Raw genomic sequence first — 21,459 nt, forward strand, 5'->3', positions numbered from 1 at the left:
GCCGGAAAAATGAGCAAGGAAGAAAAAAAAAAAGCTCAAAAGAAGACAACAATGTCAAAACAGCTACATGCAAAGCCTCAAAGAAAAATGTGAATTAGTCTCAAGCCCAAAAAGAAGTTTAAAAACCAAATAGGTAAGACAGAGGAAAAACTGGGAGAAGAAATGAGAACAATGTAAGAAAACCATGAAAAAAAAAGAGTCAACAGATTGGTACAGGAGGCACAAAAATCCACTGAAGGGAAGAACTCCTTAAAAAGAACTGGCTGCTTTGAGAAAGATGTACAAAATTTCACTGAAGAAAAGAATTCCTTAAAACGCAGACTTGGCCAAATGGAAAAGGAGGTACAAAAGCTCCCTGAAGAAAATAATTCCTTAAAGATTAGAAATGGGCAAGTGGAAGCTAATGACTCCATGAGACAAGAAACAACACAACAAAATCAAAAGAATGGGAAAAAAGGAAGAAAATGTTAAATATCTCATTGGAAAAACAAGTGACCTGGAAAACAGATCCAGGAGAGATAATTTAATAATTATTGGACTACCTGAAATCCATGATTAAAAAAAAAAAAGAGCCTAGACATCATCTTTCAAGAAATTATCAAGGAAAACTGCCCTGATATTCTAGAACCAGAGGGTAAAATAGAAAGGAAGAAAAAATGAAAACCCAATAGAAGGGAGATATCTCCAGAAGAAAAGAACAAGACAGAAATAACAATCAAAGTCTAAAGACTACACTATCACAATTTCCAGAGTAGTTTAGATAGCTAAAAGAAGGATTCAACAATATAATCATGAGAACTGTCAAGTGTCTCCTCTGCTCAAGAAGCGTAAATGGCTCCTTATTGCCTCTAACCTAAAATGTGCTAAAATATAAAATAAAATATACTTAAGTATATACTAAAATGTACTTATGAGAACTTAAGTATTTGAAGTCATTCATTGTCTGACTCCAACTATTCTTCCCTCTAAGATATACTTAATTCTAGTTTAACTGGCCTGCTTGCTCTTCTCAACATAACATTCCATTATACAATCTCCATTTTTCTGCACAGGCTGTTCCCTATGCCTAGAACAGTTTATCTCCTCACCTCATAGCACCCCTTGTTTCTTTCAAAACACTTCAGGTACCACCTCTTAAAGGAGGCCTTTCCTAATTCTTCCCAAAGACCCAAACTATCATTAGTGACTTCTTCCCAAAATTATACTGGGTTTACTCTTTACATAGTTTGTATGTATTCATCTTTGTGTATGTCATTTCCCCTTCCTCGAAGGCAAGGGGCTGCTTCATTTTAATTTCTGTATACCCAAAATCTGACACAGAGATGTTACTTAATAAATTCTTGTTAAGTTGAACTGAATTAAAAGAAGACTAGATAGTAGAAATTTCAATGAAGAAGCAGATTCTCGGAACACTCAAGTGGCTTAGGAAGAATAAAAAATGCAGACCTTTTCCCTCAAACCTACTAACATTCCAAACTTTCTAATTTTTCTTGAAGCAACTACCATCGTTCCAGTTGCCAAGTACGGTTTGCAACATTGGAATCATCTTTGATTTCTCATTCTCTCTCTTCCAAATATCCAAAGAGCTGTCAATTCTTTTAAATGGTATGTCTACAACATCTCTTAGACTGGTTCCTTTCTCTGCACTCACAAAATTACCACCCTAGTTCAAGCTCCTATCATCTCTCACCAGTGATGCCATATTAGCCTCCTAACTGGTCTTCCTGACACAAGTCTCTCTCCACTCTAATCCAAATCATCTAGACAGCTGCCAAAGTGATTTTTCTAAAGTGGAAGTCTGACCATATGACTCCCATGCTCAATAAATTTAAACTATTATCTCTAGAATCAAATACAAACTCTTCTGCTTGAAATTTTAAGCCTTTCATAATCTAGCTTCAAGCTTAAAATGTATTGCTTCCCTTTAAACCCTCTACAATACAGCTAAATGTACTTATTTGCTGTTCCTCACATACAATATTCCCTCTCCCATATCCATGTCTTTGCAAAGGCTTTCTTCATTACAGTAAAGTACTCCTTCCCTAAACTCTGCCTCTTAAAACCCCTACATTACTCTTAAATTATTCAGCTCAATCTAATTCTTTCTCAGTTGCTAGGACCTTCCTCACAAACCACCTTATATGGTGTTTGTGTATACACATGATAGAATGTAGGCTCCTTGAAGGCAGGAACTGTTTTATTTTTGCTTTTAGAATTCCAGTGCCTGACACATAAGACGCATTCAGTAAGCACTTGTCAATTGATTGAAAAGAAAGGACTAGAATACTAAAATGAGCAAATTTGTTCCAACTCAATATATTAGGAAAAATTTTGAGCATAATGCAAATTTTGAGTTCACTTCTGAGCAATTTCTTCCACGACAAACAGCAAAAAACCAAAACAACAACAACAAAAAAACCAAAAACACCTCAAAAAACTACACTTTACAATAATTCACAAGTTGCCATCCTTCCAACATGTGGTATTTATTGTCCATCTTTTGTACAGTAGGAACTATGAGACAAGAAGGGCTGTTCAGAACTACCCTCAGAGTTGAGGCTTGTGTAGGCAAGGGTAAAGGATGAGCAGCAGCTGGAAGTTATGATGTGGCCACTATTTATTGGAGTATTTATGTATTTCTTAACCATTTAACATAAAACTGTGCTGCTACTTACTAGGCTCCTATCTTTTGTTGTCACGGACAAAGTTTTTGAGCATTATGTCCCTAGTCCTATTTTTCCTATAAACTCTCATTTTTATTGTGCAATTTTGCTTTAACACTGTGTTTTGGAAATGTACATCATGTTATAGTAGAACTGACTTTACTGAAAAGCTAAGAAAAATTGGCCTGTACTTCCAAATTACCTATCTTACAAAACTGGATACATTATATGATAGAAAAAGCTGATTCTTTAATGACTTAAGAAATTTCAATTTATTCTTGTTAAAAAAAAAAATCCAGAAGTGGAAAAGATATTTGGCATGCAAAGTGACTAAGCAGAAGAATCTTAAAACAAATTGATCTAGAATTGGATTCATATAAGGAATAAAAGATAGCTTACAGTTCACATGCAAGACACAAGAGTAAAAGGGTCACTCAAAGAGAAAAAAACCAGCAACTCATATCATATTATATGCCAACAAAACAGATAATCTAAATAATTGGGAAGAATAGTTTAAAAAAAAAAACTATCAAACACCCAAACTAAAAAAATTGTAAGTAGATAACCTAATAATCACATATGGGGGGGACACCATAAAAATAGCTTAAGAGATTGCACACAAATTCAGCTCATCTTCATCGTTTCCAAATAGCCATAAGTATGTAAAATAAACTATAAAAACTACATGGGGAAAGGAGGTAGGAGAAAACTATATTCCAATGAGGAAAGCCTCCATAAAGATACTATCAAAAAGAGGAAGAAAATGAACATGCAAATATAAGTTCCTAATTTACTAAAGAAATGCTATGGAATAAGAGAATGGCAAGGAAATATTCAAATGAAAACAATCTTTCAATAACTACAATTAGTGTACCAGAAAATTAGTTTTAGCTATGGGACAAGTAGTGTCCCAGAATGTTATGGCCACAGGAACCTCAAGATTGGATGCAAAGCCTAATACAGGAATTGAAGGTAAAGATTAATGAAATTAGACCTCTTAATGAAAAATTCAAAAGATTATGGTTCAAAATGAAAGATGGAAGACATTTGGCAAAACAGTGGACATTCTGGAAAAACAAAAATTAAATGGAACTCAAAAATCCAATAATACAATAGAAGACAAAATCAATATCATCAAAATTGGAAGAACAAATGATTTTCCTATAGCCAAAACAGCTGACCTAGAAAACATGGCTTGAATAGGCCATGGTCTTCCAGAAAAAGAAAATAAAACACTCGCTGGTCTTCCAGAAAGAGAAAATAAAACAATTCAGAAAACCATATTTTAGTAAATCAGGGGAAAAAAGGTTTACGCTACCCAGATGCATTGCTCCTAAGAACAATGTTCCTAAGAAGAATGTAAATCACCAATTACCCTGCAACTAATAATCTTAAAGTTGCCTTGGGGAACTGAGAGGTTAAGACCAAGTTTGCAAAACTCATATACATTAGATATAGGATTTGAACCCAGACCTTCCTGACTCAGAAGTGAGCTCTCTATTACTCCAAGCTGTCACATATCAATTATGCTGATTGTAATTTGATAGAGATAGCCTAAACCCTGAAAGAAGCAGGGGAGTTAGCTTATGCCCAATGATGAAAAGTACTTTATTTATGTAAAAAAAAGTAAGTTTATGTAAGTTCTATATCTTTTAACATTAATTTCCAGATAGCTGACATACTTAGTCATTTTTAAAAAATGATTTATCACCCCCTCCATTATTATTGGATAGAAATGTAGATTATTTTTGTAGGTTAAGAGGCAAGATGGTATGATGGATACAGTGCTGAGTGCAAAGTAAGGGAAGAATTAGGCTTAAGTACAGCCTTTTTTCCCCCCTAGAACTATGTTGCAAAATAATGTTCTGAGCAGGCAGCCTTGATCTATTTCAAGTTAGGGAGGTTCTAAGGTTTCACCATTATGTACAACACTGGCTTGTGCATTTTGTACTAAGAAAAATAGATCCATCTATATTTTTTGTTATTCTTACCATAAATGGGTTTTATATTTTATCAAAGGCTTTTTCTCCCCCTGCATCTATTGATATCATCACATAGATATCATCTTTATTACAGATTTATCATGTTAAATGTTTTACTATTATTGAACTATTCCAGAATTTCTGTATAAATCTAACTTAATGAATAATTAGTTTGCCAAAAGGAAATGGAATTTGATACATTTTACTTGGCACAGGAGGGAATAACTAGAAGCCATGTAATTTCAGCTTAGTATAAAGGAAAAATTAATCAACAATTATAACTTTTAGTGGAATGGGCTGCCTTCATACAGGCAGTAGACTTAACTTAAAATCTTCAAGTAGAGGTTGGATAACCACTTCTCTGGGATATTGCAAAAGAGAGCTGTGCTTTAAATAGAGCCTGGGCTATTTCCAACTTAGAAATCCTATGATTCTATTACATAAGATTATCTTCAACGGTTTTATACTAAGACATGATGCTGTAACATTAGTAATGTCAAAATAAGCCTCTTTTGGACTAAAAATTCCAAACTAACACTTGTAAATTCTGCCTAACTGTGCTAATACAGTATAATAGGGTACAGAATGCCATCTGGTAGATTTAGGCTAATTCTATACCTTGTTTGCCTAATGATATTGATAAAATCATAGAAAGTCAAACCCAGTAAGGAAATTAGAGATGAACCAGTCCAATGCCCTGCTCTTACAGAATAGGAAAAAGGCCCAGGTGGAGCTAGTCACTTGTCAAAGATAATACAAACTTAGCGCTTTCCACTATGCCATGTAGATAAAAATACACAAAAATCTGAAGCTGTGGTAGAAGCTATACACTTCCATCTCTATACTTTTCACTAATCTAACTCTCTGGACCTTTTTCCTTAAAGGAAAGACTGGAAATATGACATGACAGAACCTCATATAAGCTGTTTTTTCTTTAATGTGTTGAAATCTGACTTACTCTAGGACTACAGATAGAGAAGTTAGGAGTGCATTCCACATCTGCTTCCAAGTTGTTAGAAAACAAAACAAAACAAAACATAGCGAGAAAGGCACTGAAGTCAAGAGACCTAATTTTAGTAGAATTTCAGTTTGGACATGCCTTTAGCACAGTGACCTGCATCATTATGTGGAATTGTTTCAAGAAGGTCTTTGATATTAAGCTTACACATAGAGCCTAAGACCTGGAGAGGCAGCCCTAAGAATTCTAATCTTTTCACCTTAAATTGGTTTATATGATTAAGGTATTATCATCTTGGAAGTCAGGAAGAGTCTGGTCCTGATAAAAGGTGTAGAATATGAGGGGTTATAGATTAAGAAGGTAAAAAACTGACGGAAACAAGGCAGAGAAAGGGGGACATTAGCACAATGGAGCAAGAGTTGAGGACAGCAAACCTAAGTAAGCGGTGCTAGTAGGGATCGGGGGGAAGGCAGATTAGAAGAGGAAATCATGAGGTCCTAACCTTTACAATAAATGAAACAACCCTTACTCAACCACCTATTGAGCACTGGTTCAGAAACAAAATTTAGGTGAGACTACCACTTCCTTCAAGGAGTTTACACATTGGTATAAGAGACAACATGGACAGCTTTAATATGTAACACCAAAGAAATATGTTACAAAACAAAGTGCTAATATCAAAGAAATATGTTACAAAACAAAATGCAATGAGATCTAAAGAGTGTAAAAGGGAAAGCTATGATCAAAAAGAAGGGAATGAATAAACGTTTCTTGGAAGAGGTGGCATTTGAGGTGGGCAGGCAGTCAATAAGTAATAAGGAGGAAGAAGCAATTTAAGCAAAGGCAAAGATGACCTAAAAGTATTTCAATTTGGCTACAGTACAGAATACTAGAAGGGAAGCACTACGCAATTAGCAAATAAAGGTAGGACTGTGATAGACTGTGGAAAGCCTTGAATGCCTGAATTAGGCCTACCCATCTCCTAATAGTTTAGGACAGATAACGGAAACAAAATGAGACAATATCCAACAGTTAACAAAAAGAGGCTTACTTTACCATACTATAGAAAGGATATTCAACAAGAAATCAACTCTCACGAGTTATGTGCAACCCCACCTTTTCTCCATATGGAAGAGTACCTGGCTAGCAGGGAACAGTGTGGTTACTCATTCAGTCTTGGGATATGTCTGAAGGGACTGGACAGGTGTGCCTTTCTTGTCCTCAGATAAGAAAGAAGCCACAGCAATATGGCCTGATGCCACTGGAAAGCAGGACCAATTGCTAGACAGCTGGAGCCTTATACCCCTAAGCCAATCAATTCTTGGGGTTAGGAAAAGAACCAACCTAACTTACATGGGGGATGTGGAGAAGAGGGCAAAGCAGGCATGACATTTTGAACTTCATTTGCTAGCAAGAGAGCTACTTTCTAACCATGGGAATGGTATAACCATATATATGCATAAGAAGAGATTATTTTTTACAGTGGTAAAAAAGATGGTTTGGAGGTGGGAGAAAAGAAACAGGAAGCCCACTGCTACTGCAATGGTCCCAGAGTGTGGTAATAAGGTCCTGTACTAAGGTGGTCAAAATAGGAAGAGAGAAAGACTGAGGTGAAATCAGCAGTCTGGTAACTGAATGGATATGAAAGGTGAGGGAAAGAGACAAAAACACTCCCACAATGATGAATATGAGAAAGTAGGTGCCACAGTTAGAAATAATGAAGTCAGAAGGAAGGGCAGGTTATGAACTGAGTCTACAGCATAACTAGTTTATGATATGAACTAGGTCCGGGACATGCTGATTCTGAAGTTCCAGTGATACTGTTATTTGCCTTCAAAGTTAATGGAAGGTAGCAGTTTAGAGGAGGCAAGACATTTGAAGTAAATTCAAAATATATTTATTAAAAAGGTAATGCACTTTACCAAATGTCTTCTACGAGACAAGTATTGTCCTGATACCCAAACCAAAGCGCAATGAAGCAAATTATAAACCAATACAATTAATTAATATTGGTACAAAAAACCTCAAACAGCACATTATTAAAGAGGCTACAGAAATATATTCAAAATATTATTACCATGAATAGGTTGGCTTAATACCAAGAATGCGGAGATAGTTCACCTGGAGCTGAATTGTTGCTTGTCCAATTTGGAAAACTATAAAACAACACTTTTTGTAGCAAAAGCTGCCAAACATCCAGAAAGAAAGAGTTCACGTGTCTGATTTACATGAAGATCATGCCATAACTACTCAAAAAGAGGTGAAGTTTTGGAATACAATGTTCCAAAAGGCAAAAGCAAAAATGTTGAAGCCAAGGATAAAAGGTTTAGAACTAAGAATAACTTAGCCTTAACTAAACATAATCTTAGAGGGATTATAAAAAGGGATTTTCTAGCATTCCTGATTAAAGACCAGAGCTAGAGAGAATCTTTGAAATGTAAATACTGGAGACAAGCAAAAACTAGAAGAGTAGATACATCTGAACAATCTGAAGTACTCACATTCTACTAAAGGTAAAAGAGACAAGTGTCCCTTCAGAACCCAACTGTCTTCAAGTATGAACTTAACATAAATGCAGGGCCTCCTACGTATTAAGAGAGGGGATAGACTAGAGAAGCAGAACAAGGAAATCTGCTAAGCCTAACTATACTTTTTGTTACAAGGGAAAGCTCGTTTTTGTGAGGAAAATAGGAGAGAATAGAGTTAGACATGAAAAAAAATAAGAGAAAAGATGGTCAAAGAAATATTTCGTTAAAAAAATAGTTTAGAAGGGGACACAAAGACAACAGGATAATACTGGTACCACTGTGTTAGAGTAAGTATATACTTTAAAAAAATCAAATTATAAGTAACAGATTCACTGTTTCCTTTTTTTTCTTTTTTTAAGTGAAAATATTTGATTATTGCTGAGATACTATTTGTGAAATGCTAAGCACAGTGCCTGACACATAGCAGGTGCTTAATAAATACCTGTTCCCTTCCTTTTCCTTTATGTTAAATTTATGCAAAAAAAGGGGAGAAAATTTAAAATTTCAACACATATACACACGAATACTGGCTCTGGAGCCAAAGGATCCAACTTTAAATGCTGCCAAATTGCACTATCTCCCTAGGCCTCAGTTTCCACATCTATACAATGAAAAAGTTGGATCGGATGGTCTGAAGTCCCTCTCAGCTACAGATCTATGATCATACGTATAAAACACTAGTTTCTGCGCCATTAAGTGAATTTCTAATCCGATCAACATTTATAATGCACCTACTACATGCCAATTTTTGTGCCAGGAACTGGGGATACAATTAATTAAAAAAAGTCCTTGACCTCAAGGATCTTAAATCTAAAGTGGGAGACGACACACAAAAGGAGACAGTAAAGGGAGAGGAGGAGGGACACCAAGGGGTATCTTTGGAGTTGAGACCAGGGAGAGCAGCAGATGAAAAGTGGAGTAAGTAGAGTTCAGTTTCTGCCTCTAAAGGAAGGCATTGGCAGGAATTTGGTACTCTGCCCTCCAGTCCTCCTTTCAGAGGGGAGAGGAGGCTGAGGGAGATGGTATCAATCAAGGATTGAGACAGCAGCATGGGGGTAAGATTAGAAAAGACGAGCTTATCCTGTGAGGGGCATCTTGTTCTTTGAAGATGAAACCAGACAGAACAGCAGATGCAAAGTAGAGGGAGATGCAAACTGAATTTGAATCTTAAAATTTTTCTTTTTGAATACCTGATTGTTTCGCAAGCTGTAGGGTACAGATAGTAGTGGAAAAATCACAAAATTATTGCAAGGTGTTAAGAAAAATCCATACACAAAAATATCCTCACTACTTAAAATAAATTAATCTGTAACTTCACTCATTTTGAAGTACCCATCAAACATTTCCTGTCACTCTTTTCCATATCCTCCCATAAGTTTGCCATGAGGAGTCATGGCCCTCAACATGCTGAAGGCCTTCAATTTCTCCTTTCATTATGAGCAAACATACCAATGGAGCACTTTGGCTATCTATTGCCTCACCCACATGACCAATCTATCTTCTCTTCCTATCTTACAATTCTCTGATAGCATCTTTTATTCCTGTTCTTAAGAATTCCTCATTGATTATATGTTGTAAACTGTTTGAACCATGTGTTCCTCCTGACTCCAGGACTGGTGCTGTATCTACTGCGGCACCAATCTGCACCCCCCCCCCCCCAGTAGAATGTTTTTTAAAAGCTAGAAATTTGTTTTCATAGAAAACTTTGGTTCCATTAAAGGAATTTTAAAACAATTTCCAAAGGCAATCCAGCCTATTCTCTTTCATTCACCTTTACTGTCAGTCAATAAGCATTTATTAAGCACCTGCTATGTACTAGGCTTTGTGCTAAGCACCTGCTATGTACCAGGCTTTGTGCTAAGTACCAGAGATACAAAAAGGGGCAAAAGATAGCCCTTGCTCTCATGAAGCTCACAATCTAATGGGGGGGGCAATAAGCAAATAAATATATACAAACAAGCTATCTACAGAATAGGAAATAATTGACAGAGGAAAGGTATTAGAATTGAGAGATTAGGAAAGGCTTCTTATAAAACATGATGTTTAAATTGGGAAGTGAAGAAAGACTTAAGGTGAGCTAGAAGGCAGAGATGAGGGAGATCATTCCAAGCATGGGGGACAGTCAGAGAAAACGCCCAGAGCTAGATAAAGTATCCTGTTTGTGGAAAAGCAAGGAGGCCAGTGTCACGGATCAGAGAGGGGGGAAGGGGATCACGAAGGAGTAAAAAAATTGATATCATTAATTATATCAAAAACAAAATCATTCATAATAGTATGATCTCAACAGATGAAGAAAAGGCCTTTGATGAAGTAGAACATTCACTTACACTAAAAAAAAAAAAAAAAAAAGAACCTACTAAGTATAAGCATACAGACATCTCCCCACCCCAACAGGTAGAAAATATATTTTTATTAAGTTAAAAAAAAAAAGGATAATGTGATTTCCAGTGAATACAAACCAGACACTGTTTCACACACTGAAACTAATAATGATATATCAAGACTGACCAGTAAGAAGCAAAGCCAAGACTTATTACCATATTACTACCACCAAACTTATAAATTCAGAAAATCACAAATTAAGAAAACATGATGCAAAACAACACTAACTGACTGAAAGCCCACACTATTAATTTAAAAAAATTTTAAAGTCAAAAAAGGATAAGCAACAAGTGTCACTTTTAGAAAGGGCTACCATGATTCTTAAATCTTTTTTTAATGTTACAAAAAGTAACTAAAACCAAAAGCAAACATCATATACAGTGCAGATACACTAGGAGCTTTTCCTATATATATATATATATATATATATATATATGAACAAAGCAAGGATGCCTTTTCTCCCTATTACTTGATATAGTTCTAGAAATGCAGTAAGAGAAAGAAATTAAGGGTATAAAAATAAACAAGGAGGAGACAAAATTATCACCATTTCCAGATGACATGATCATTTACTTTAAAAATTCTAAAATATTAGCAAAGAAACTGAGACGATTAATAGAATCACAAAGTTGCAGGCTATAAAATAAACCCCCACATAATAGCAGCAAAATCCAAGAGGAAATGACAGAAAGAGAAATCTCATTCAAAATAACCTCAAAATGCTCAAGATATCGGAAAATCAATCTACCAAAGCAAACTAAATACTTGGTTAGAAATAAAGAACAAGAAAAAAAAACTTAAACAGCTAGAAAAATTTTCAGTGCCCACGACTAGGACATGCCAATATAATAACAATGATAATACTATCAAAGTTAATTTACAAATTAAATTCTATAGCAATCAAGTGACCAAAGGAATACTTTACAAATTAGTATAAAATATTAACAAGTGGATCAGCCAAGACAAATGGATCATCTTTCCAGTGGAATAGAAGGAAAGAGTATAGGAGAATTCTCTCCAACAACCACTTAATAAAGATCTACAAAATATTAGAGATCAAGCCCTGATCAGAAAGAAAACATCAGTGAGTTGTTTTTCCAGCCCAGGTGACATAAGAAGACAGACAGGGAAGTCTCAAGACACTGGGCACATGACTTACTCAAGAGCTAGCCACGTGGAGCCTTCCAGAGCAGGGACTGAACAAGGGTAGGCTCCATTGTTCAAACAGGGCAAGAAGAGGTGCCAACTGGCAGCTCTTTTATTCACTACACAGAACACTCAATACCCCCCAAAAGCAGAGGTAGAACTCACCGAGCACAGACCAGTCATTTCCTCCAAAAGTATGCATAGTCTGACCCTAACACCAAGTCCAAGATCAAAAAGTAAAGCTGAAAGAATGAGCAAACAACAAAAAGCTCACTATAAAGACCTATTATGGTGACAGGGATGTTCAAGAATTATTCCAAAACACAGCTTGAGCATAAGTTCAACTAGAATTCCTTGAAGAAATGAAGCCAGAGTTATTTCTTAAATTAAAAATGGTTTTTTGAAAGGAATGAGAGAGCAGAAAGAAACAACTGGAAAAGAAATGAGCATGAGAAGAAATGGGGGGGGTGAATGAGAGCCATGGAAGAATTGAAAAAAAAAATTAAAAGCCTGGCACAATATTCCCCAATAGATAAGAGGTTAAAGGATATATATCTCAAAAGAAAAACTGCAAAGTATTCACAATCATATGAAAAAGTGCTCCTAATAATAAGAGAAATCCAAATCAAAACAACTCTGAGGTTTCACCTTTGACCCTGCAAATAGGCAAAAATGACCCCCAAAACAGCAAAAGTCAATGTTTAGGGGGTTGTGGAAGGATAGGCACATTAATGTGATATAACTTTTTGGAATCATGTAAATCAAATGTCCATACCCTTTGAACTAGAGACTCCATTATTGGGTTTAAAGGAAGCAATTGATAGAAATTCCTGAGGTACTTAAAAATAATCATAGTAGGATATTTGTGACAGCTAAGAGAAACAAAGTAGATGCCCATCAATTGGACAGAACCTGACAATAATACCCTGCCTACAGGTAAATGCTTCTGTGGTAGGACTACCTTGTTACAAAAGTAGGGGAAAGAGAGGAAAATAGAGTGGATAGATATGAGTAGGTGATCCACTGGGATCTAGCAATGATTAGCAATGAGGGGAAGATGACTTCTGGGGTCTCAGAAAGAGAAGAGCCTACAGGGAAGTGGGTGAGGACAGGGGAAAGACTGAAAAGGAGGGGGGGAAAGGAAAGAGGTGTGAGGGATTCCATTAACAATTGTTGTTATGAATGAAGAGAGAAGGGGGATGAGGGGAGATGAGGACCTTACACTGGATGAAGTCTGGAGAATGCAGTGTTTGAAGTCTATTTGTCCTGTGTCCTGGGACAAATAGAGGAGTGAGTGGAGGAGTTGGAACCTCTGAGGGCAACTGGGACCCAGAGTAGTGACAGAGCATGAAAATGAGACTTCTGTAAATGCAGAGAAAAAAAAAGGTCAACAAAAGAAGGTGTATATATAGCAAGTAGCAAGTTGTGCAATCAGGGATGTGGTGGAGGAGAGGCCGTACCATGCTAGGTGGCCCTGTGGATAAGAGTGGTGGGCCTGAAGTAAGGAAGACCCCAGTTCAATTCTGGCTTCAGACACTTACTAGCTGTGTGATCCTGGGCAAGTCACTTCAGCTTAGTTTCCTCATCTTTAAAACAGGGTAATAGTACCTCCCTCCCAGGGTTGTAGCACTTAGCATGGTACCTGGCATATAGTAAGCATTACATAAATTTTAGCTACTATTATTATTAGTGGGCATTGCTCCAGAAATGAGACACAATGGAAAAGGGGAATCCATGAGGTGAGTCCTACAAGGCAGCAGCAGAAAGCACCTACAAGGGAGATCTTAGAAGGGATACCTTGGAAGCTTTGACAGCATGAAGAATACAGAGAAAAGAGAGAGTCCATATAATTACAGAAAATATCAAAGAATGAGAGTCTAGACTAAACAGAAAAAGATGGATAACAAAGAGAGTGAGAGAAATCCTTTTTGGAAAGGGACACACAAAAAAATGAAATTAAAAAACTAAGGGAAGGGGAGGAGAGGAAAGGGGAAGTATCAACAAAAAGAGGGCATCAGGAGTGAGGTGAAAAGAGTTGATAGGAAAAAGGCCACTTTTAGAAAAAAAGATCAAAATAGCTGAAGGAACATAATACTGTGTTTACAGTAGAAGAGGGAACTTGAAACTTAAAGTGAAAAAAAAAACCTTTGTATCAAAATTCTCTAATAAGAGCTCAGTATCCAAGATAAAGAAAAATTAATAAATAAACATAAATAAATATATATGACTACTAGCCATTCCCCAACAGATAACTGATCAAAGGATATGAACTGTTCTCAAAAGAACTTTGAAGTATTCCCAACCACAGGCAAAAAAATGTTCCAAATCACTAATAAAGAGAAATGCAAATCAAAGTATTCAGGACGGTTCACCTAATACCCTGCAAATTGAAAAAGGTGACAAAAAATGGCAACATTCAATGTTGTCGGGGTTGTGAAAGGATGGGCACAAAATAATACATTGTTGGAGAAAGTGTGAAATGGCACAGCCATTTTGGAAAGCAATTTGGAATTATGCAAATATCATAACTAAAACGTCCACATCCTTTGAACCAGATATTCTAATACTGCACTTATAGCAATGGGAATGGGAAGGTGGGGAGGAGTACCAGCAAAGAGGAGTGGTAGACAAAATCTGGAGAGTCAGGAATGAGACCCAAATAAGAAGTGTACATTGCTAACCTGCGCACTTTCCTTAAAATAAGGAACTGGGAGGAATCACCTCATCAGAAAAAGGGTTGAAGTGGCCAATTATACTTCCAGGGTGACATGGCCAGTCAATTTCCAGGGTGAGGAAGCTAGTCACTCTGGGATTAGATGACTGTCCGCAGTGGTCCCAGATTTGTTGAGGGGAGGCCAGAGCTGCTGTCATTGCCGGGGGAGGGGGGGGAGTGTCAATGGGGGGGCTGGGTATGGCGAAGGTTGGTGTCAAAGACAAGGTGAGGAGTGACTTTCTGGCCTCTGGGAGTAGAGCTGAATGTTGGGAGTTGGGGAGAAAGCCAGGGGATGGGAGAGCCAGAACCACTGCTGCCACCTGAGGAGCTGGGGAGCCTCTGCCACAGCCACTAGCCTGTCACGAACCAAAGAAGTAACTTAGTGAAGTGGAGAGGAGCCCTGGGCTTAGAGTCAGAAAGAGCTGGTTCAGATCCTATCCTCAGCTATTTCTTCTAAGGGGCCTTCTAGCCCCAGTAGGATTATCATCTCTAAGCTGGTGACACAGAAATTTATTCAACCTTGAACTTCAGTTCTCTATCACCAGTTGCTCACTGGACATTTCAAACTGGATCCCAGAGACATCTTAAATTCAATTTATCCAAAACTGAACACATTATCTATTCCTACTCCTTCCTGCAATCCTCCCCTCTTTCAAACTTCACTATTTTTGTCAAAAGCATCATTATCTTTCTAGTTTCCCAAGTTCACAACCTTCATACTATCCTCAACTCTTCACTCTCCCTTGCCTTATACATCCAATCAGTTGCCCAAACTTGCTATTTCTATCTTCAGAACAACTTTCAATCAAACCTCTCCAACACACTACTACCTTGCTTCAGGCCTCTTTTTCATCTCTTAGCTAGATAACTGCAACTCCTAATTGGTCTCCCAGCCTCAGTTTTCTCCCAACTCCAATCAATCCTCTACACTGTTGCCAAAGCAATTTTCCTTAAACTCAGATCAGACCATATGACTCTCCCACACAAACAACTCTGATTGCTTCCAGAAAAAAATAAAAACTCCTAAAGCCCTATACCTGTCTCCAACATATCTCTCCAGCCTGCTTAAATAATATTCCCCCACCTATACTCTGAAATTCAGTCAAACTGGCTCTTCCCTTTGTTCCTCACCGGACATTCCAACCTCACACCTTTCTTTGCCTTCTCTCTGGCCATCCCTCAAACCTGGAATTCACTCCCTCCTTATAGCCACCTCACAGTCCCCTCTGTTCAAGATAAAGCTTCATTTTCTGCACAAAGCCCTCCCTGATTTCCAACTCCTCTTAACCACTAGAGTTCCTCCCTCCAAACTATCTTGTACGGGTTTGTATTTATGTTATCTTTATGCTATAGTACTTATTTCTATAGTACTTATTATCACTTCCATTTGACCCCTCCTTTGTAGCCCAAAACACCAGATACAGTGAATTCATCTGACAATGTATTTCACATTTTGCCCTAGAAGTCCCCACCTTGGCCAAGAGGAGGGAGGTATGTTTCCATAACTTTTTTCTGGGACCATTACTGGTTTTTCAATTACTGTTTGATTTCCTTTTAATGATTTTTTTATATTGTTGTAGCCCTTGTATATGTTGTTCTTTTGGTTCTATTTATTTATTTCAGTCCTCATCAGTTTGCACAAATCTTCCCATGTTTCTCTGAATTTCTTGCGTTCACCTTTTTCCTATTGAACAATGATATTCTATTACATGTTCATGGGATAAAAGTCCAAAGAGGAAATAAACCCTACTTACAAGGAGTTTACAATCTAATGGCAGACAAGTACATATAATATATATGTATACATGACATATACATAGTAAATGTAAAGTTAATAAATACAAACATATATTATATATATATATATAAAGTAATTAAATACAAAGTAGTTTGTGAGGGAAGACACTAGCAGGTGCAGGAATCAGGAAAGGCTTTCTACAGAATGTCCTTCTTGAGATTCCTCTTACAGGAATAAAGAGATTCTCGGAAGACGTGATGCTAGAGCTTTTTTCTAGGAATGAGAAATGGTGATTAAAATGCTTCTATACTCAGAAAAACGACTAAGTTCCATATTGGAGGGATAGTACTGATATCAAGTTCCTGTGAAACACCGAGCTTTGAAGAAAGATCCTCTAACATACAAACTAAGGTCAATACTGAGTGTTCAATTTGGGGAATGTTGGGGGCACCTCAAAATGAAAAACAGAATGTATAAAAAAACTCAGTGTCAGGAAAAGCCAGCATTTGTATCTCACTCAATAGAAAAAGGAAATGCACAAATTCTAAGGTAAAATGTATTGGCTAAAGTTTTTTTTTTTTTTAAAGAATCCTTTAGACTGAGGGCACTCAAATGCATTTGTGATTTTGAGTGAATGACTGCTGGCAATGGAAATGTTTGCTCTGTCTTTTCTGTAAGTCTGTGCTGATATCTATTCAATAAGAAAAGGTGCTCAGTCCTTAAATGTACTGAAGCCAGGTGAAAAGTTTTTCTCAAAAAAGTGGAGGGAAAAAAAGCAATCTAAAGCTATTTTGTAATTAGTTTCCAGCAGCCCAGCCTGATATGGAGTTAAAGATCCCACTGTCTTCTTAAGTTTTCTCCCCAATTTGGAAAGGAGGAACTGTCTCAGAAAAAGGTGAGGAAAAGACTTTTGAGGAAAAAGGACAAAATTTCATTCTAAGAGTTTGGTTTTACTGACCACTAAGAGCTTCCGAATGATTTGGTTGAATTTAACTGCTCAGTAAATTAAAGCAAAGTCACCTAAAAAGTAAAGAGAATAGTACAGTATATCCACTTACTAAATTCTAAAGTAAGAAACCAAACTGCAAGTGTTTTACCTGGCAAAAATGGGATTACAGTCTATGGGGAAAGATAGCTGGGTACAAGGATATAAAGAACCCAGATATTCCACAAACACGCCAGCAGAGCTTAGAAATATACTAGTCTAAAAAGAAACCCGAATGATTACTTTTAGATTCCATCATTAGCTCAGGGATCCACAGAATGACAAGATATGCCCGCCCCTCCCCTAACCCATCCTGTCTAGACAGAGAAAGATGAAAAGCAAGAGTGCAGGCCAGTCCCCAGCACCAGAAGGCACCAATTAGCAGCCCTAGTCTAGTGGTAGAAGAAAGGACCCAGGCAATGACGAGTCAGAGGCACCCCACCCCCAAAGCTTATGACTGGAGAAGTCTAGTGTTAAGAAGCAGTTCTGTGGAATTCCAGGCAGTGTCCCAAATGAGCAGCAGCCCTGAAACTGGTAGCAGAATAGCCCTTGGCAAAAACCTGCGCAGGGGATCTCCAAGCCTGTGGCACTACCCGAGCCCTGAGCCTAAGGGCAGGGTGGTAAGACCCAGGAAGAACCTAATACAAGAGGAGGTCCTAAGCCCCGGGGGTGAGAGGCAGTCTTAAAGCAATGTCCAGCACTTTAACAGTCCAAGAGTCCTTTGAAGGAAGAACCTAATGTTGGCTACCAAATTTAGGACCTGGTCAGCCCTGCCCAAGTCATTAGTTGCAACATTTGACCCAAGAATATTTTGCACACTGCACTCCACTCCCCATACTTAGGCTGAAAAGAAGAGAAAAATCAAGGAAAACTGAATACAATGAGAAAAGATCTTGGTTTGAGAGATAACCAGGGAATAAACCCAGAGAAAGATAGCAAACCCACAAGTCTAGGTAAAGCCTCAAAGAAAAAAGATGTTCTAGTCACAATGACTACAAAGAAGAACTGAAACAAAAGATATAAAACAGAATAGCTATCGATGAAAAAATGGCAAGCAAAATTAACACCGAGAGACAGTAGAAAAACACTCAAGAACAGAAAATTTGATGAGCCAAATAGAAAATAATGACTTGATGAGTCAGTTATCAGGTCAATAAAACATTTATTAATCACCTACAAAGCACCAGGCACAGGACTAAGGAAAGGAGATACAAAAAAGGCAAATGACAGTCCTGGACCTCAAGGAGCTCACTATGTAATGGGGAAGACAATAATTAAGCAAATATGTACAACAATCTCTCTACAGGAGAAATAGGAATTAATTAACGGAGAGAAGGCACTAAAATTAAGAGGGTTGGGAAAGGCTCCCTGTAGCTGATGAGATTTTAGTTGGGACTTAAAGAAGCTAGAGAAGCCAGTAGGAGATGAGGAGGGAGAGTATTCCGGACATGGGGGACAGCCAGAGAAAATGCCAGGTGCCAAGAGATGTTGTTAGAAGATGTTGCTGGATGTCTTGTTCGTAGAACAGCATGGAGGCCAGTGTCATTGGATCAAAGAGTCCGTGGCAGGAAGTCAGGTGTAAGAAGACTGGAATGGGAGGGGGCTAGGTAAAGAGCTTTGAATACTAAACAGAGGTTTTGTATTTGATCCTAGAGGCTATAGGGTGTCATTGGAGTTTATTGAGTATGGGGGTGACATGGTCAGACCTGTGCTTTACGAAAATCACTTTGGTGGGAGAATGGAGGATGGATTGAAGTGGAGAGACCAGGCAGGCAAACCCCATTTCAGTAGTCTAGAAGTGAGGTGATGAAAGCCTAGCCTAGAGTGGTGGCAATGTTAGAGAGAAGGGGGCTTATTGGAGATATGTTGCAAAAGTGAAAACCTGGCAACAGATAAGATATGGGGATGAAAATAGTGAGGAATTGAGGATTACACCTAGCTAGTGAATCTGAGGGTCTGTGGATATCATATTACCCTCTGCAGGAAAAGGGAAGGCAAGAGGGAAGGAGGGTTAAGTAAAAAAATAAGCTTTGTTCTATATTGGCAGTCTTGGAAGACAAAAAAGAGAGGGACAGGGGACTATAGTGGGGAAGAAAGGAAGGAAATAATTATCGCATCAGAGAGGTGCATAAGATGAAGAGTATATAATCGTGAAGGAAGGAACAGAAGGAACTAGCCTCCATGGATAAGGACTGAGCACAATTACAAACATATACATATAAAGACCACAGCATAGAAATTACAATAGAAGACCAGAACAAGGGAAGAGGAGAGAAGGATCTTAGAGGGAGGTATGAGACATTCATAAGAATATTGTCTAGCACAGCTATAAAAGCTCAAATTAGTGTTTTTAAAGTATTTAAATCTAACCCTAAGCATGAGTTTTATTCTACATAAAAAGCAACCACTAATCCCAAATAAATTGTGCCCCTTATTTTTACGCCTCTATTCTCTCCCTATACCACGACAGTTTTCCTGATATAGTGCATTCAAAACTTCTTAACTTTTTGGAAAATCATTACAGGCCTCCTATATAAATAAACGTAGTAAGCAACTAAAGCTTGGTTTCCTTTTGGCGTGCAGAAAAGTGATGTTTACAAACTGATGAGGTGAATTTGGCTTCATAATAATTCTCATTCTTTCCCTTCTATTTTTAACCCTGGGTCAGCTGCCTCTTAGACACTTAATAGACACAATCCCTGGGGAAGTCTTTGTACCCTCTGCAAAACAAGGGCTCCTTCAAAGAGTTGTCAAATGCACCTGGGCACGGAGAGTAATAGTATATTTTATTTCCCTACAAAAGGACTCTCTTTAACAAGCCCCTGAGAGAACAAGGTCGGTGACCCAGACCAAGGCTCACACAACCTTCCTTTAAAAACATCTCTAGGCGTCTGACTCTCCTCCAAATTAGGCCCACACCCCAGGGATGAATGCCGGGGTACCCAGGAGTGCACTCTTTAGATGCCAGGAACACATGCAACTCCCAACCTGTGGCTGCAGCAGGCGAACGGTCCCAGGAGAGCCGGCTCAGGGGAGGCGACTCAGAGTGTCAGGGGACCCCTCTTCCCTCCCAGCCCCCCAAGCCGAGCCGCAGACAGGGGTGCAGATTCATGGGGACAAGGCGAGAGCAGACTACTTCCGGGAATGGCCCCCCCCACCCCGACCCGCCCCGGGCGCTATCTGACGGCAGCCACAGCCGTAGTGACAGTGTCCTCAGTCAGCACGCAGCCGGGGTAGGCCGCGGACCGGGGTCACTCACAGGTGACGATGGGCTTATTCTCCATGGTGTAGATAACAGGTCGGAGCGGCTCCTCCGGAGGCTCCATGAGCGTCCAGCTTCACCAGCCACGGCTCGCCCCGCCGCTCTCCATGGGCAGGCCCAGGCCTCGCTTGCCCGGGGCCACCGCCCCCTCCTCCTCCTCTTCCGGCCCTCCCCGCACCGCCGTCCGGGGCCCACCAGCACAGCCCCACAACTGCCGCCGCCTCCAGAGCGGCGGGCTCCCGGCCTCAGCCACTTCCGGCAATGTCTCCCGGAGCATTACCACTTCCGGGGACGAGGCTCGGGCGACTTCAAGGGGAGGGACCTTGTTCCTTTCCCTTCCCCTCCCCCCAACCAAGTCGGGAAGGTGGGGAGGGGGAGGGGAGGAATGGGGAGGAGAGGGAGAGGAAACGACAGGGGAGGAGGAGGGTCTCAGGAGGGAAGAGTGGGAAAGGGAGTAGAGAGAATCCGGGAACAGAAAAGGTCCAGAAAGAAAACCAGGTAGAAAAATGGAAGGGAGAAAAAGTGACTGGGAAAGAAACGGAAGGATAAGGAGGACTGCTCAGTGAGGATCTCTAAGATAGGGGAGGGGGGAAGAAATGTGCTCTTCTGGCTAATTAGGGTTGGGGGCGAAGGGATTGAATGGACTCATAACCCATGGGGGGCGGGAGGCATTTGGCAGACACAATTTTTATCTGGTGTTTTGCGTTGGACTTGTAATTCAGTTTCACCACCTCCCCCCCCCCCCCCCAAAAAAGTAAAAAGTTGTAAGTTCAGAGGCAAAGCAGGACAGCTTTGAAAGTAACACGTTGAATTTATTATATATTCTTGAAAAAGAAAACCCTTATGCAATATACCTAACATGCACCACATGGAACACTCTCACTTGGGAATTGTCAGAACTCTTGTTGGAATATGACTGATCATCTAATAACCAGCCAGGCAGCTAGTTAAGAGAACACATGCTTGGGATCCGAAAGACTCATCTTCCTGGCTACAAATGCAACCTCAGAATATTACTAACTATTTGACATTGGGCCAGTCACTGAAGACTTTTTGCCTCGGTTTTCTCATCTGTAAAATGAGCTGGAGAAGGAAATGGCAA

General features: G+C 38.9%; 1 protein-coding gene across 2 annotated transcripts in view; it reads right to left on the reverse strand.

Moving 5' to 3' along the window:
- Positions 1-20,489, reverse strand: part of TRAPPC10 (trafficking protein particle complex 10) — a 104,921-nt gene extending 84,432 nt beyond the window's left edge. Inside the window, exon 1 of one of the 2 annotated variants that reach the window (XM_027875508.1) lies at positions 20,355-20,489. In XM_027875508.1, coding sequence (XP_027731309.1) covers positions 20,355-20,421 — 67 coding nt within the window. In that variant the 5' untranslated portion in view covers positions 20,422-20,489. The remainder of the gene's footprint in view (positions 1-20,354) is intronic. The other variant, XM_027875509.1, reaches the window with a different exon arrangement.
- Positions 20,490-21,459: the final 970 nt, after the last annotated feature.

Source organism: Vombatus ursinus, unplaced genomic scaffold (assembly GCF_900497805.2).
Source record: "Vombatus ursinus unplaced genomic scaffold, bare-nosed wombat genome assembly UNPS02014809.1, whole genome shotgun sequence".
Lineage (NCBI taxonomy): Eukaryota > Metazoa > Chordata > Mammalia > Diprotodontia > Vombatidae > Vombatus > Vombatus ursinus.